The sequence below is a fragment of the Octopus bimaculoides genome, chromosome 5 (genome assembly GCF_046866305.1).
Source record: "Octopus bimaculoides isolate indiv1 chromosome 5, ASM4686630v1, whole genome shotgun sequence".
Classification (NCBI taxonomy): domain Eukaryota; kingdom Metazoa; phylum Mollusca; class Cephalopoda; order Octopoda; family Octopodidae; genus Octopus; species Octopus bimaculoides.
In genome coordinates this window covers 100,627,633-100,645,682 of record NC_142932.1, presented here as the reverse complement: position 1 = coordinate 100,645,682, position 18,050 = coordinate 100,627,633, and the positions used below count along the sequence as shown (strand labels likewise).

The following is an 18,050-nucleotide window of genomic DNA, read 5'->3' as shown; positions in this document are numbered from 1 at the left end:
GAAAAGAAAAAAAAAAAAAAAAAAAAAAGAGTCGAATCAGCTACTGGTGTCATATATATATATATATATATATATATATATATATATATATATATATATATATATAAGGAGTTGGTGTTAGGAAATGCATCAGCCGTAAAAACCCCGCCAAAACAGTGAAAACCTAGAGCAGTCTTCTACCTAGCCAGCCCCTGTCAAACAGTCCAACCCATGCTAGCATGGAAAATGAACATAAATGTTGATGACGGATAATGATAAGTATGTATGTTTATGTATGAGTGTGTGTGTGTGTGTGTGTGTGTATATACATATATGACAAGTTACAATGTTCTACGGATATGATGCATTTTAAGATTATGAAACCACATTTGAAAATGTGATTTCATCATCTTAAAAAGAGTTAATAGATTGCGTGGATTATCCCAACTAGGGTAGTTATCCTGTTTAATTGTCATCAATCATCAATACAGATTATCTATGCAGATAATATTAGATAATATGCAAAATAGCTCTATTAATCTGTGACAGATATAGCAACAGTTAAAAGCATTAAGATGAGCCAATACTTCTATAATTAAAAGAACATGTCATCTCTGATGATATATACAGAAACACCAGTATCAGAAGAAAAAAGAAGACAAAATGAAAAGGAATATGCAATAATAAAGGAAAGATACAATAATCTCAAGATACAGTATCAGATTAAGGAAAAGTTAAAAAGAATAACTGCAAAGTTAGCACAAAATGTTACTGTGATTTAGTCAGTTTTAACATGGCAGATCTATAATCAAAAGCATTCTAGCTGTGACCAACCCACCTTTTTGCAGGCATGGTGTATCCTTGAATGCATTAGCCAATGTATCTTTCATTTTTAGAGACAGGGCATGATTTATGGAAGATTTGGCCACTATTTCTAGCAGATCAAGTGGTCATAGAGAGGATCTTATGCTGATTCAAGAGCAAGATGTATTTAGATTAAGTATAGATAGGATTTCTATTAGAACATTCATTTTTGATTCTATTTTTCTGGTAAGAAACCTGCAAGTTCTTAGCAAAAAACAAAGAAGATTCAACACACAGCAGTCATTAAGCAATAAAATTGTTGGGTATTGTGGAATGACTCATGATAATAAATCAGACAGTTGTGTTTTTGCTCTGGATCATCTCTAACTGAGCAAACCTATAATCAAAGGCAAACAAGCAATGATCATTGTCTTTTATTCAAATATAGTAGATCTAGGATTTGTTTATCCAATAAAGTTTTAAGCTGGTGAGGCAGAATCTGAGGGAGATAAGGCTGTTATTTCTAACAGATCAACCAACATTATGTAGAATGATAATTAAAACAAGCTGATAAGCAGAGTCCAGGTGAATGTCTATCAGAGTTATGTCCTCAGCCCCCCCCCCCACTTTTTTTTTTTTTGCTATTATCATGAAAGTAATGACAGTAACGACACAGATCAGGCCTGGATGTTCTTGGGAAGTTCTGTAGGCTGATGACTGGCTTTCATGGCATAACATCATGAAGAATTATGGAAAATTTTGAAACTAGGAAGACTGGTCAAAAATCAAACAACAATCAAAACCTCGAAAATTCAAGATAGTGAAGATCACCAACCACATGGTTCTGGGTTCAGTCCTACTGCGTGGCACCTTGGGCAAGTGTCTTCTACTATAGCCTTGGGCCGACCAAAGCCTTGTGAGTGGATTTGGTAGACGGAAACTGAAAGAAGCCCGTCGTATATATGTGTATATATATATGTGTGTGTTTGTCTCCCCCACCATCACTTGACAACCGATGCTGGTGTGTTTACGTCCCCGTGACTTAGCGGTTCGGCAAAAGAGACTGATAGAATAAGTACTAGGCTTCCAAAGAATAAGTCCTGGGGTCAATTTGTTCGACTAAAGGCGGTGCTCCAGCATGGCCTCAGTCAAATGACTGAAACAAGTAAAAGAGTAAAAAAAATGAGTGGAAACAAAAGCTAAGAAAACTGGTTTTGTTCAATACAATGAAAACTTGAAGTATATTTCTCAATACTTTCACTAAGATATCTTCGCTTGAATTAAACTTTCAATTGTGAACAGTTGAAAAAATAATTTGATACCAAATTTTGTTTTTTTCTGTTTACAATATTTCCATACTTGCGGTTTTGAATAATGAGGATATTATCACAGATTGTGAGAAAATATAAAAACAACAAACTGCTAACAAGCCAGAGCAATAAAATGCAATTTATTATCTGTAATGTAATAAATTGCTGATATGAGATACATCAAACTATTTCTGTATTAATGAGCACAAATGCATTGCATTGCTAAAATATTAATAACCTGCTAACATGTCAACTTCAGAATACAATTATTAATGTTTAAATCAGTCTAGCTGGTAACTTTAAGGGAAAAGTCTATTGGGAGAATGAAAAGATTCATTGATTTTTTTTTTTTTTTTCACAAACCCATAACTATACAGGACACTTAGTTTCATAAATATATGAATATCATTTACTCTCTCTCTCTCATATTGTGTCTGGGGAGAGTCATTTTCTTTTAATGCCTTATTAATTAACACACACACCGGTTCAGTTTCCACTCATTTACTTATTTATTTTTTCAAAAATATTTGTTGCGTCTTGCAATCTTTTCAATATTCATTGATTCTGTCCATTATCCAAGCTGCATTCTTTTTGTTTGTTTGTGCACATGTGTGTGAGTCAGTGTACGTGTGCATACACATATGTATGTATGTATGTGTGTATATGTATGTATGAATGTGTGTATGCATATCGATATATGTATGCATGTGTGTATGTATGTATGTATTCTGCACATTCATGTGTTTGTGTGTTTATGTGTGTGTTTGCATGTGTGTGTGTGTGTGTGTGTGTGTGTGTGTGTGTGTGTGTGTGTGTGTGTGTGTGTACCTCTGTCTCCTTGTGTGTGCATGTCTGAATGTGTCTGTGAGTGTCTCACACACACACAAACACACACACTCAGACATGCACACACAAGGAGACAGAGGTACACACACACGTGCAAACAAAAACACAATCACATGAATATGCAGAATACATATATACAAACGAACATAAAACAGATAGAATATTTGGGCCAGATATGACCAGTTTAAATGCTAAAAGGTTAAGCATCACTTTACAAACAGCAGCCCTGCACATGGCATGCATGGCTCTCACATGCTATCCCTGCGTCCCTAGTTTGCATGGAAACAAACATTAAGTATAGTTATTTACTCTTTACTACAATCTATCTGGTTCTACCATTTATTGCACTAACATGAATGGTAGCAACCTTGATGTTCTGTGTCTGAAAGGTAGAGAGTTGTTAGGACTGTTTGATGATAGTTAGGCGGTTAGAAGGTAGTCATACCTAGCTAACTTACTGCCATGGGTAAATTTTAGTTTTCATTATACAGTTAGTGTTTTAAGAATTCTGTGATTATCATGGGGTTTTTAATTTTGATTTTTTTTTTTTAAGATGGATGCCTACCATTTTACAGAATGATTGACTGTATACATCGTGCCACCAGTACTAAAAAGGCTGTCTGCTAAGGAACTATATATGTACACGCACAGACACACACACAATCTCACTGGCCTTTATTAATATTCATCATCATCATCATCATCATCGTTTAACGTCCGCTTTCCATGCTAGCATGGGTTGGACGATTTGACTGAGGACTGGTGAAACCGGATGGCAACACCAGGCTCCAGTCTGATTTGGCAGAGTTTCTACAGCTGGATGCCCTTCCTAACGCCAACCACTCAGAGAGTGTAGTGGGTGCTTTTACGTGTCATTGTATTATTTCATAGTCTTTATGAAATATATGTGGCAAATGGAATAAGCTAATTGCTAAATCACATTGTAACAGTTTCCATGTTCCCATACATTTTAATAGCAAAATGAGTATTCTCTTGATAGAAATGAGTAAAACAGTTCACACGGATGAATGTCACATTATTTCATAATTTAATGAATACATGAAGCAAAACACAAAGCATTTTAATTTGCAAAATTGGAATTTATGAAAGTTGTTAACATTAGTAGCTAACATGTTGGTAAATGAAGTGCCTGAAATAGGCAGAAGGTTAGAACAGAGTTAAGTATAATTGCTAAATTTTTAATATAAGAAGGGAGTTGCTCTTTTACTCTTTACTTGTTTCAGTTATTTGACTGTGGCCATGCTGGAGCACCGCTTTAAGTCAAACAAATTGACCCCAGGACTTATTCTTTGGATGCCTAGTACTTATTCTATCGATCTCTTTTGCCGAACGGCTAAGTTACGGGGACGTAAACACACCAGCATCGGTTGTCAAGCGATGTTGGGGGGACAAACACAGACACACAAACACACACACACACATATATATACATATACATATATATATATATACGACGGGCTTCTTTCAGTTTCCGTCTACCAAATCCACTCACAAGGCTTTGGTCAGCCCGAAGCTATAGTAGAAGACACTTTCCTAAGGTGCCACGCAGTGGGAATGAACCTGGAACCATGTGGTTGGTAAGCAAGCTACTTACCACACAGCCACTCCTGTGCCTTATATTCATGATTAAGATCTCATAATTACTGCATCATGGTTTCTGATTTAGGCCCAAGACCAGTAATTTCAAGGGAGTGGGGGTTAGCCAATAACTTTAAGCCCAGTACTTTACTGATACTTTATTTTATCAAGCCCCAAAAGATGAAAAGCAAACTTAATCTCATCAAAATTTGTTCACAGAATATAAAGAATCAGAACATTTTTTTCCAATGCTCTAATGATTCTGTCAATCCCCCATCCTTGATGATGCTGGTTGATTGGCCCTCCAACAATTTTGAGAGATCAATTTTTTTTTTTTTTTGACAATTATTACTGTTCTATCCATTAAGTTTCAAATAAAAAAAATGTATTACCAGCTGCCAGTTCAGTTAGCAATTCTACAAGTACTACCTATGGATAGTTCTACATATTCCATACTGTCAATAGTTCTAGAGATGCCATACTTGGACACATTCTCAATGATGTATCCTAGAGTTAGTTTTGTGAATTAATCAAAGAACTAGGAGCAATTCTCATGAACTTCTCAAGACTTTCAAAACTGATAAGATCAATGTGGTGAACACTGCACAGAACAATTGTTTTTATAGCTGGATGTTTATTCTACTGTTAACCTCTCAAACATGAAGTAAGTGTGAAGAGCAAACAGAATCATGCATTTTCTCTAGAGTCCCAAACTCAGTTGTGATATAAGGGTTTGAATACACAACCACACAAGGTGTCATCTACATTTCAACTTACAACAAAGTGCTCCTAATCATATCCAAATACTATACTGTGAGGAAGTGTTGTAAACAACAATCTTACTTTAGGATATTAGAATTTCAAACTATATACTAATACTTCTTTCTAACTTTTGGCACAAGGCCAGCAATGTCGAGGAAAGTTGTAGTTAATTATATCAACCCTATGCTCAACTGGTACTTATTTTATCAATCCCTTAACTGACAAACGGTAAAGTCGACCTTGGCAGCATTTAAACACAGAATGTAAAGTACTGAAAGAAACATTGCAAAGCATTTTGTCTGATGCACTAGAAATGTATTCATATTTCATATGTCATGTATTATTTCAGTTGGAACAGAAAGACCCTCCCAAAAATAAAAAGCAATTCCAATATAACATTTGTTTCCATATTTAAATGGTTTCTGAAAAAATATGTTCAGAAAACAGTGTGTATATTTGTATTTTCTTTCCAGTTTAGGCTAAAGAAAAAATTGTTTTAAATATTTTGTCATTGCATAGATGTAGAGGGTTAACTTTTGAATATATAGTTCTCCTTGAGTGGAGGCACAATGGCCCAGTGGTTAGGGCAGCGGACTCGCGGTCATAGGATCGCGGTTTCGATTCCCAGACCGGGTGTTGTGAGTGTTTATTGAGCGAAAACACCTAAAGCTCCATGAGGCTCTGGCAGGAGATGGTGGCGAACCCTGCTGTACCCTTCCACCACAACTTTCTCTCACTCTTACTTCCTGTTTCTGTTGTGCCTGTAATTCAAAGGACCAAACTTGTCACGCTGAATATCCCCGAGAACTACGTTAAGGGTACACGTGTCTGTGGAGTGCTCAGCCACTTGCACGTTACTTTCATGAGCAGGCTGTTCCATTGATCGGATCAACTGGAACCCTCGATGTCGTAAGCAACGGAGTGCCAACAACAACAGGCTAAAGATAAAATTGTTCTAAATATTTTGTCATTGTATAGGTGTAGATGGTTAACTTTTAAATATATAATTCACCATCCATTTCAATAGATTCTATACACAAGAGATTGTTACAACAATGGATGTATTATTTAGAAAATCACAAGAATTAGCTTTTAAGGCGAACATTTTGTAGTAAAATAGAAAGGAAAATGATGTTAGGAGATATCATTAGAGAAGAGAAGAAATTGAAAACTAAATTGAATGGAATGTAATAAAATCTCTAAAAATTTATTTTTCAAAATTTGACATAGAATGATGGCAGAAAACCAGAAATTAATTATAAAATGGCAACAAGTTATTTTCCTTTCAGAAATTTGTTTGCATGTTTTTCTTTCTTTGACAGGCAATCAAATGAGAACTAGTATAGTTGCATTAAAGTGAACATAGCGGTGCAGGCATAGCCATATGTTTATGATCGCTAACAAACATGGTTCTAAGTTCGATCTAACTGCAAAAGACTTTGGACAAGGGCCTTCTTACATTAGCCTTGTGAGCAAAGTTTTGTGAATGAAATCTGGTAGACAGAAATTTTACAGAAGCTTATTGGATATATATATATGTATGTTGTAACTGGATGGATGCCAGAATTGATAGTATCAAGCAATGTACCTAGTGGTATTTAGTTACATCCCTGCCCAGATCAACTTTGCTTTTCCTCTTTCCAAGATCAATAAAATAGGTACTAAACAAAATACTAGAATCAATGCAAAAAAACTAACCCTTTCAATGTGGTTTCCTAGTATTCTTTTATATTGAATGTTTGCTTTTCTATGCTAATATGAATTAGACAAACATATTATTGAGGTGTTGTTTTACAGCTGAATGCCTTTCCTGTCATTAATCCTTACTTGTTTTTCAAGGGAGGGACTTCTTATTTCACACACTGCCAAAGACACAAAGTCAGTGGATGACTTTAATGACATCACCACTAGGTCCAAGACATGCAAATGTAAAGAAACACACACACATACACTCACTTTATCATTATTATCATTGTTTTAATGTTTGATTGCATGGTGCAGACAAATTTCATTGAAGAAAATTTTCTACAGCTGGATGCCCTTCCCATTGCTAACCCTCACTTATTCCCCAATGGCTGGAAATGTTTTCATGGAAGATTGGAAACGAGGGATTCCACTTGTGTAATGGTGACACTCATTTATAACTATCTTTTGATGCCAAAACAAGCAGACACATGCACACACAGATATATGAATGACAAATTTCTTTCTGTTTCCACCTACTAAATCTACTCACAAAGCTTTGTTCATCCTAGAGCTATAATAATAGACATTTTCCCAAGGTGCCATGCAGTGGGTCTGAACCTGAAAGCAGGTGGTAGTGAAGCAAACCACTTGAACTGACATCAAGAATGAAAACAAAGAATATGTTACAAACAATAAGAATTAGTACCAAGGTTTATGATATTCCACATGACATGTTTAATGGCTCATATTTTGTTAAAACTGAAGTAAACCATTGCAAGCAAGAACCATTAATATTGTAATTGCACACGTCATCCATAATCTATGATTTACTGAATTAAATGCAGCAGCTGAATCAGCTGTAAGTGATACAAGCAGAGACCATCATATGCATCTTTGTAGATAATGTTACACAACCAAATCAGCAAATAAAAATCATTAACAACTGAGATAAGTGTCTAACCCTTACTGCAGGAGAACTGAGCATGTGCACTTGAAACATAGGAACTGAGTCAACACATTTTTGATGGTGGTGTACTTTCCAGATTTCTCCACATTTCATATGATATAGTACAAACATTTTATTTTATTTCAACAAATCAATACAGTACCTGCATGGTAGTATGCAAAATTTTAATCAGTACAATGAGGGCGTATTTTTGCCAAAGAAAAACTCAGAGTAAGTTAACATCATGTGAAGAAGCACCCATTAGACTCCTGGAGTGGTTGGCATTAGGAAGGGCATCCAGCTGTAGAAACCAAGCCAAATCAGACTGGAGCCTGGTTCAGCTCTCCAGCTCATCAGCTCCAGTGAAACTGTCTAACCCATGCCAGCATGGAGAGTGGACATTAAATGATGAATGATGAATTTGATGTCCAAGCAGGAATCTGTTAAGGCTCCCAATCTGAATCCTTAATTTGTCTCTGATCTAGATATCAAACAACAAATACCATCTGGCATTGCGAACACTACATTCCTGATAGACAGGTGCTGCCATCAGACATTTAATTGTCTGATTTTGACATTTTTTTTTTAATCTATTGCTTCAAACAAATAAAAACGGTTAGATATATGTATAATATAAAGAACATTACTCACCACAGTTTCCCATCTAAATATGTTTGCATAGAAGCAGACCCAGTTCTGAGAAATGAACATGCGACCATGCACAAGTATGTCTTTTTGAAGCGCACAAGAATAATCTGAAACACAAAGCGGGTAAGGGATAAGGAAACCAAATGATATTTTAGTTGCAGGAGCAAAACAAAACAAAAAAAAAAACAAAAAAAAATAGAGATGCAGGAAAGATTAAATCACTACAAAGGAACAAAAGCACAAAAAGAATAAAAATACTCCTCTCCAACCCCTGTCTTTTTAATCAAAAGAGAAAGTTTTTGAGGGAAAAAAAAAATAAATACAAATCATTTCTGCAAAAGGATTATGCATGTTTAAGGTGTAAGGAAACAACTGCATGGAGAACATGGCAGTTTCAAAACTGTAATGTTATTAAATTTTAATACAGTTTCCACAAAAGAGAAAAAAAAAAAAAAAATTAATTAGTATTTCTAAGGTACCATAGAGTTAATACAAATATATACACCAGTGGTCTTGACCTTTATAAAGCACTCAACATTTTATTGCAAGTCATCATTTCTATGTCAGCATCTATAATTAATTATCTTCAAAGCAATTACTAACAATTGTAGGAATACACCCACATATTTCAATGACATATGCAGTAAGTCTTAATTTAAATGTGCAAAAAAAATATATTATTCTCGGCCTTGATTATCATCTATTAATTTGCTTTCAACCTTACTGCAAGCCTAGTGTTTATCATGTCCCTCTTCCCCTTTCTTGGCTATCATAAATTCTTTTCAGACATCACATCATCACATGATTTCCATATAAATGAGAGGTGGGTAAGGGACAATATACTTAAGTAAGGCTAAGTTATAGCTCTTTGTCAGAAAATGACATGTGGTGATAAAATTACATAGTTTTTGACCCTTCACAGAAACAAGAAAAGCAAAGACTGCATCTTAGTAAATGAAATACACAGAACCATTTTTAACCTAAGAAAAAATTGCAACACATGAAACAAAAGTGTAAATATCAAATGTTACACATTATACAAAATATTTTAGGTTCTTTTTTTTATATCTTTTCACGAAGCAAACTTTGATTTGATAGGAATACTCTGTTTATAATGATGTGACATAGTTTTATAACATTTGTGGCAGAGTGAAATTCTGAACATCGTGTGATAATAAGACTATTATGAATAGTCATACCATCAACATTATCATTATGCATCTGTTTTCCATGCTGATATGAGTTGGATGGTTGGACAGGATCAGACGAGTAGGAGAGTCACATCCTGCTCCAGTGTTTTAGTTTTGACGTAGATCCTACAACTTTCTTAACACCAACCATTTAACAGTAATACTTGCTGCATATTTTCATGATGGCCCTCAGCAAGACTAAACAGGCCCCTCCAGCCCAGTATTGTTGCTTCTCAGTTCACGCACATATATCAGGCCTCAAAATCAGAATTACTACTAATCCATCAAAGACAATTTTTTAGATATTTTTTCCCTAGACTGAAACTCCCCTTCTTATAAACTGTATCAAAAGCCAAACAAGAAACTCTCTTACAAACATAAACAGTCCTGTCACTCCCTATATTGTTTAGAACCTGAGAGCTAACATTAGCAATAGCATACCAAATCTCTTTTTTTCTAAAGAAATATTGGTTAAGGCGCGGGAGTGGCTGTGTGGTGTGTAGCTTGCTTACCAACCACATGGTTCTGGGTTCATTCCCACTGCGTGGCACCTTAGGAAAGTGTCATCTACCATAGCCTCGGGCTGACCAAAGCCTTGTGAGTGGATTTGGTAGACGGAAACTGAAAGAAGCCCGTCGTATATATGTATATATATATGTATATGTGTGTGTATATGTTTGTGTCTGTGTTTGTCCCTCCAACATCGCTTGACAACCGATGGTGGTGTGTTTATGTCCCCGTAACTTAGCGGTTCAGCAAAAGAGGCCGATAGAATAAGTACTAGGCTTCCAAAGAATAAGACCTGCCTGGGTCAATTTGCTCAACTGAAGGCGGTGCTCCAGCATGGCCTCAGTCAAATGACTGAAACAAGTAAAAGAGTAAAAGAGTAAGGTGGTCTACCTACAATAACAATGCCTTGGCTAACAGTGACTTCAAGGATAAGATATATTACAACCCTTCAAGTAAAAATATGAATCATAAAAATAGACCAAGGAAAATAATTTGTTTTGCTCCTCTTTTCACCCTACATGTTAAGATTAAGAAAGGCATGAAATTACTGTCTCTTTTATATAATCATTTCTCAATAAATCACAAATACAACAAGATTTTTAATAGATGCTCAATTATAATATCATACAGCTGTTGCCCCAATATGAAGAACATTATAACTTGCAAACATCACCAAGTTGTACCTGGCTGTCTGCCAAATTTCAAAACAAGTAGGCATCTGTAAAAGTTTGTGCCATAAATTCTAAAAGAAAAATCGAAAATACATTTTGTTGCCACAAAATTTGTGCTGTATATGCTGAAAGATGAATGAAAATAGGAATAAGTGATCATCAGTCAGGTGTTGTTTGATTAATTATCTGAATACTGATAAAAACTCTCTAAAAATGGGTGTAACACTTTGATGCTGAAACAAAAAGACCATCACCACTGTGGGTTGGATCATGGTTGCTACAAAATAATAATAATTAAAAAAAGCCTATCAGACACACTCAAATGTGATAGTGATGTTGATCATCTTATCTGATTAAAAGGGTTTCGTCTATATTGAATTTGCTCTATGTGGTCAAACAATCAATAAAGAGTTTTACTTGGGGGTCTTGGAGTGTTTCAAAGAAGCAGTGTGAAGGAAGTGGCAAGAGTCACAAATGTAATAAAACCTAAATACTGTACATAACAATGCACCTGCTTATCTTAACCACAACTTTTGGCAAAACACAAGATGATTCTTGTCTTCCAGTTGCCCTACTCAACAAATTTGACACCTGCAGTTTTTTTGTTTTTTATGTTTTTAGCTCTCAAAGAACTTCTTGAAATCAGCTGAGAACAGTTGTTGACATCAGACATTCGAGATCGATGAAAATTAAATTCACTACAAGAACTGCACACTTCTTGCAAGCACATGTTCCAGAACGCATTTCAGAGCTGGGGGGGGGGGGGGGAGAGTGTTGAGAACAATGTATCAACAGGGGAGGGAACTATTTTGAAGGTGATGAGTTAATTAAACAATAACTTCCATTTTTTTTTTCTTAACAAAGAAAAAAAAAAGACGAGTTTTGTTTTGTACAGATCTTGTTACATATAACAGACACAACATCCAAGTTGAAACTATCTGTAACAAATAAACAATTGCTACTTTTTCAATTCTGAACTGATGATATCTTACAAAGGAAAACAATAATTGCTTTTTTTGTTTGGTGTCTTATTGTGCTTGCTTTAAATGACATCGTTTACTGTGCTTTTCACAAATAAACATCTAATGTCTCAATTTATTGAAAAATATTCAACAAAATGAAATGACTTATCTCATGGACAGATTTTATCTAACTCAAAATTCTATAAGTATCTGCAACTATCACCAAGTCCTAAACCATGTGTAACTTAAATTCAAATAGTGCTGTTGTTTGGAACTAAAAACTGGATCTAAGCACCCTTTGGGACAACAAAGTTTAGCCTCATTTTAGAAAGAACTTCTTGTCAAAAGAATTTTTTGCTTGCACCATGTATGTTTAGTTATTTTAATTTTTGTGTGTTATTTATTTTATTTTTGTGTGTTTTTTTCTCAAATGAATTTCTCCAAATTTTTTCTTCCTTCAATTTTGGTGCATAATAGCAGTTAATACAACAAGCAGCGAGTTAGAATTTGGTGATATTATTTAGTAATGATTTTATTATTATTTATTATTTTATTATTATTTATTATTTTATAATTATTTATTCAATTAGAGAAAGAAATATTTCAGTATCATCAATAACACCAGTGATATCAATTCTGAGCAGGAGTGGAGTTATTACATAGTTAATATTGCATCAATGCTTTCATTTGTGCATAGTAATGACTTAACAAAAGAAATCATTTATTTACCAAAATATTTTAAAAGTAAGATCACAGAATATTGGTAGGTTTACAAGAAGAGCATAATTATTCTAAGAATAAATTACAAAAACTTGTTGGGCCTTACAGAACCGTTGACTGTAAGAGATTAAGGCATATCTTGGAATACTTTTTTCTAATGGGAGTTGTATAGCTTCCAGCTTACAGAAACTAACTGGAGCAGAAATCCAGCTGAGACAGGAAATCAATATTTTGTAAACATGTGAAAAGACCAACAAGTAATTAATTTGCCTGTATGCAATCTACCTGGGCAGTTGAAAGTTGTATGATAACAGGTAAAAACTACACTTATAATGTACTGACAATCAACATACTGCATCAGTAAATTTCATCCAAATTCATACTATAGTTATATTTTTATGATTTTTAAACTGGACTAAAACTATTTCATTAAAATTCCTAGTTTCAAACAGGTTGGAAAGTTTATATACATGAAAGCACTTCAGGACTTTTAAGAGTCAAACGTAGTCAAGGGTACAGATAATCCAAGAGAAGAATAACCGAAAAATAAGATTAAAAAAATAAAGAAACAGGTTGCAGAGAAAATCTGTACAAAATGTAGGCATGACTGCAATGAGAGGCTACTGTAATTAATCATGGCCCTAATTAAGAATATGCATCTAAAACATAACTATATACACAGTTTGTACTGTGAATCCAACTTGACAAGGATATTTAAGACTGCTTTTTGATAAAATCTTTGGTCCCGAATCTTTCCTCAATTACTTAATTGTGTTCTTTGTGTTTTTTATAGAGGGACATCTTTTAAGTTGAGATATTGATGGTCAGTGGATAGCAGCTATGATAGAGACTGCTGTGACTTATACAGGAAGAAACTTGAGAGCACTGTTATTCACCTTGGAAACTGTAATATAGAAGATTTAATATCAAGGTGGCTAAAGTACAGAACAATCTTGTAGATTACAAATACTGAATACAGTTGCAATATCTTGACAGGAAAATAGAATACATTACTGAAATCCACAACATAACACTAATTGATATTGAAAACTAAATTGTCTCCATGAGAGTGGAATCTCTCATATCAATTGTTCTGAAGTTGATGGTTTAACAGCAGAACTATTAAAAGAAACTTCCTATAATACAAAAGACTTCTCAAGACACGTTAGCAAAAATGAAACTAAATTGCTGTCTGAACAAAAGTTATTTTACAATGCCATACTTGAGAGGCTTTTGTTTCTTGATGTTCCAGCAAAGAATTGGCAAAACATTTGTCATTAAACTGCTGTTTGCCACATGGAAACAACAGAAAGAAAAATAACTTTGACTGATGCTACTTCAGGTATTATTGCTACTTTACTTCCAGAAAGAACAGCCCATTCTAATTTACTCTGCTATTCACAAAAGGATTCTCTTTGCAAGGGAAAAGTAGATGGTATGATGCTTCTGTTTGAGATGAGGTACAGTACAATAGAGAAAATATGAGCAGTGAATACACAGAAATTGCAAAGGTTGGGGTAAAAAATGAGGCATGCATGCTCTATTGGATATGTAATGTTAATATTCATGAATGACCAAGCACAAATGAACTGAGAGAAAAACTGGATACAAGTGGAGTCAGATATGGCATGCAGGAAAGGGAACTGTGCTGAAACAGATGTGTAATATGTATGAATGATGACAGTTTGTTCAAGAAGTGTCAAGTAACCTATGCGGAAAGAATCTGTGGAAAAAAGAAGACAGAGGAAGACATGAGAAAAAAGTGGTGAGGGATGACCTCAGGAGGCTGAACCTTACCACAGAGATAGCAAAGGACTTCAACAAGGGGCAAGGAGACCAGTCGACTCATATAAGCATGGAAAAATATACAAAAAATTATGATATACACATATATGTGTATATCATTCTTTTTACTTTTACTTAATGTGTTGTTACTTGCAAATTGATTTTACAAAGTAACGAGAACTTGATACCTTAAGTAAGGGAAATGAGTTTTATTTATTTATTTGAGCAGTTTTACATCTAATTAATTCAGAATTTAGAAGTAGTAAAAAGAAATCTGACACAGTTGGCTTATACTGTACTAAAAGGATGTTGTGTGGTGAGTTTCTTGTTACCTACATCCCAGATAGCAGTTGACAAACTTGTGATGCAGTAACAATCTACATCCAGCATCTGAATCTTGTTCAAATGTCCTATTGCAGTTTTCAAAATAAATTTAATCTGATGGTGAAACTTGCTAGTCAAACTGTTATTTTATTAATTAAAATATTTGTCATCTTTGATGAGAGGTTACAAATAGTTTAGCCATTAATGTATTTACAACTATATACTAAAATTAGTCTTGATGTTTGAGAATTGGTGTTACTCTCCTTTAATTGTCATACATATCTTGATAAATCAGGTTCATTCCTCTTATTTGCATATTCATAAGTGGGTTTGTGATTTGTGCAAGGACTCTTGAAGGATCCTTCACACATGACAATGTAGTATTTAGTACACAACAGATTGTGAAAGAGAGAACAGGATGTTCAGCTGGTAAATTATCATTTCTGCATTACATTTATGATTCTGGACACATAACACACCAAATTTACAAAGCAAAGTTCCAATTTAATTGGAAGGTGTAGGGCCATTTGCATGATCACTTAACTGCATATTACTGATGTACAGTTAGTGCATGCATACTGAAGTAGAGAGAGAGGGAGCATACTTTCTGTTATATAAAATACAATGAGAAATAGGTTTTTGCACATTTGTACATTCATTGGTTTCTTGTCCATTTGCCTATCAGTATATTCATTTGATTTTGCTCATTTGACAGTGAAAGAGACCCTAGATTGTCAATTTTGAGAGATGAGACGTGGGAATCAAGGTTTTCAATTTTGGTCTTTGGGGTGGGAGAACACAATTTATCAAATTTGGTGTCAGTGTGGCACATCTTCTAAGGTGTCAATTCTGTAGAGGAAGGAATCCTAGGCTGACAGTCTTTTTTGGTGGAGATCCTAGGTTAAGAAATGAGGAATTCTAAAATGTCAATTTCAGTAAAGGAGGGGATCTTAGGTTACCAATTTCAGTGAAGATGTTAGCACAACCTGGCTTATCAATCTTGGTGGCAAGGATGAGAAATCCTACATTGTCAGTTTTGGTTGAGTGGGTAGGAGATCACAGATGGTACATTTTGATGGACAAAGTGGAAGATCCAAGATGGCCCATTTTGATGGTGAAAGTAGAAGTGTGGCAAACATTCTTTAGGAGGGATTTTTGCCTAACATGCAAATATTCTCGCAATTCCAGAGAGAAATTTTGCCTGCTGCACTAATTGTTTACAAATTTCATTGAACTAAATATGGGAAAATTTTTCTAAATACATATATGTGTGTGTGTGTGTGTGTGTGTGTGTGTGTGTGTGTGTGTGTGTGTGTGTGTGCGTGTGTGTGTGTGTGTGTGTGTGTGTGTGTGTGTGTGTGTGTGTCCACTTGACAACTGGTGTTGGTGTGTTTATATCTCTGTAACTTAGTGGTTTGGCAAAGGAAACTGATAGAATAAGCATCAGGCTTAATAAAAAGAAAAGCACTGGGGTTGATTTGTTGGACTAAAATTCTCCAAGGTAGTACCCCAGTATGGCCGCAGTCTAATGGCTGAAACAAGTAAGAAGAATAAAAGAAGAATACAGAACACAATTATCTTAATGTTTTTTTATCTTAGAAATTCCATACCTAGCAGCCATTTCACATGCAGACTATGTCACTGATAGTGAGACAATGGCTACTTGAAAGCTACAAATCTATTCAAGAGACTCAGAAAGGAATTTGGCCAGCTGTGCTAAGTTTGTATTACAAATTCAGAGAGCTAAGCATTATTAATTTTTCTAAATACATTTATGAATTAAAAAATATATCATTCTCTCTCACTTCCTACACAAACACACACACACACACACATATATATATATATATATATATATATATATATATATATATATATATATATACACACACATATATATATATATATACACACACACACACACACACACACACACAATCTCCCCCTCCCTCTCTATCTATATGACTTCTCCCTCTGTCTACCACAATCTCTCTTACCTACTCATTCATTGACTTCTTGCTTCAAGGGAAAAAAACACACTACTGTCATTCTTTTTCATCATTGATTATCATTATCAATGCAAGCTAAGTAAATATTCTGATTTGCTAAGTCAGTTGTTGTAACTAACCAATTAGCCCTTTCAACTATCTTCTGCCTCTACTTTAGTTCTCTTTGATTCACACCAAAGTACTTTTTGCTCCCAAACTTTATTCCCATGAACTAAATAAAATCTAATTTCTTCAAAGAAATTTTCACTGTGGCAATTTATTCTCCACTATAACCCAGTGTATGCTTTCTCTTCAATCTCAGTCTCTTTCCCCGTTCTCCTTCACCCTCTCCCATCTCTACCTTCCAATATCTTTCCCACTCGTACACTTTCATTGCTTCAAGGAAACAACATGCTGCTATCAGTTTTGTTGTTCATTATCATTATTAATGCAATGCAAGCTAAGTGAAAATTACAATCCACATGTTGTCTTATGACTGCTATTTTAAGCTCTCTTCAATACACACTCAAATTTTAACCATAGTTTCTTCTTACTGATCTGCTCACCTGTCCTACCCTACTATCATGCTCTCCCTTGGCAACTAGCGCTACAAAAGTAACTTCATTCTGATATCCCTTACACAATCTCTTCATTGACATACAAGTACGAAGTTCCTATATGCATGCACCCATGCACATGAACCCTCTCTCCACATGTACTGAAACATTGCCACATATCCCTATAGCTATGTGTGTGCACATGTGTAGTACATACGTTTATGCCATATATATAGGTAATCTTCATCATCATCATCTATTAACATTTTCTTACCATCTTGGTGTGGGTAGGACAATTTGTCAGGGAACCAGAAAGCTGTAGGACTGCATCAAGTTCCAATGTCATTTTTGGCATGGTTTCTACAGCTGGATGCCCTTCCTAATGCCAACCACTTAACAGAAGATATTTATTCTTAAGGTGGCAAGCTGCAGAAACGTTAGCACGCCAGGCAAAATGCTTAGCAGTATTTCGTCTGCCGTTACATTCTGAGTTCAAATTCCGCCGAGGTCAACTTTGCCTTTCATCCTCTCGGGGTCGATAAATTAAGTACCAGTTACGCACTGGGGTCGATGTAATCGACTTAATCCCTTTGTCTGTCCTTGTTTGTCCCCTCTATGTTTAGCCCTTTGTGAGCAATAAAGAAATAAGAATATATTGGATGCTTTTGTTTTTCTTTTTGATGTCACTGGCACTACCACTTTGTAGAGTGTACTGAGTGCTTTTCCCATGCCACTGGCACTAGTGAGGTTGCCATGTAACTTG

The 18,050-nt window shown here is 35.0% G+C and overlaps 1 protein-coding gene across 15 annotated transcripts in view; it reads right to left on the bottom strand.

Moving 5' to 3' along the window:
• Positions 1-18,050, bottom strand: part of LOC106868342 (protein Aster-B) — a 261,093-nt gene that overhangs the window by 101,096 nt on the left and 141,947 nt on the right. For all 15 annotated transcript variants that reach the window (XM_089352777.1, XM_014913551.3, XM_089352770.1 and 12 more), the window contains one exon: positions 8,584-8,687. In XM_089352777.1, the coding sequence (XP_089208903.1) occupies positions 8,584-8,687 (104 nt within the window). The remainder of the gene's footprint in view (positions 1-8,583; positions 8,688-18,050) is intronic.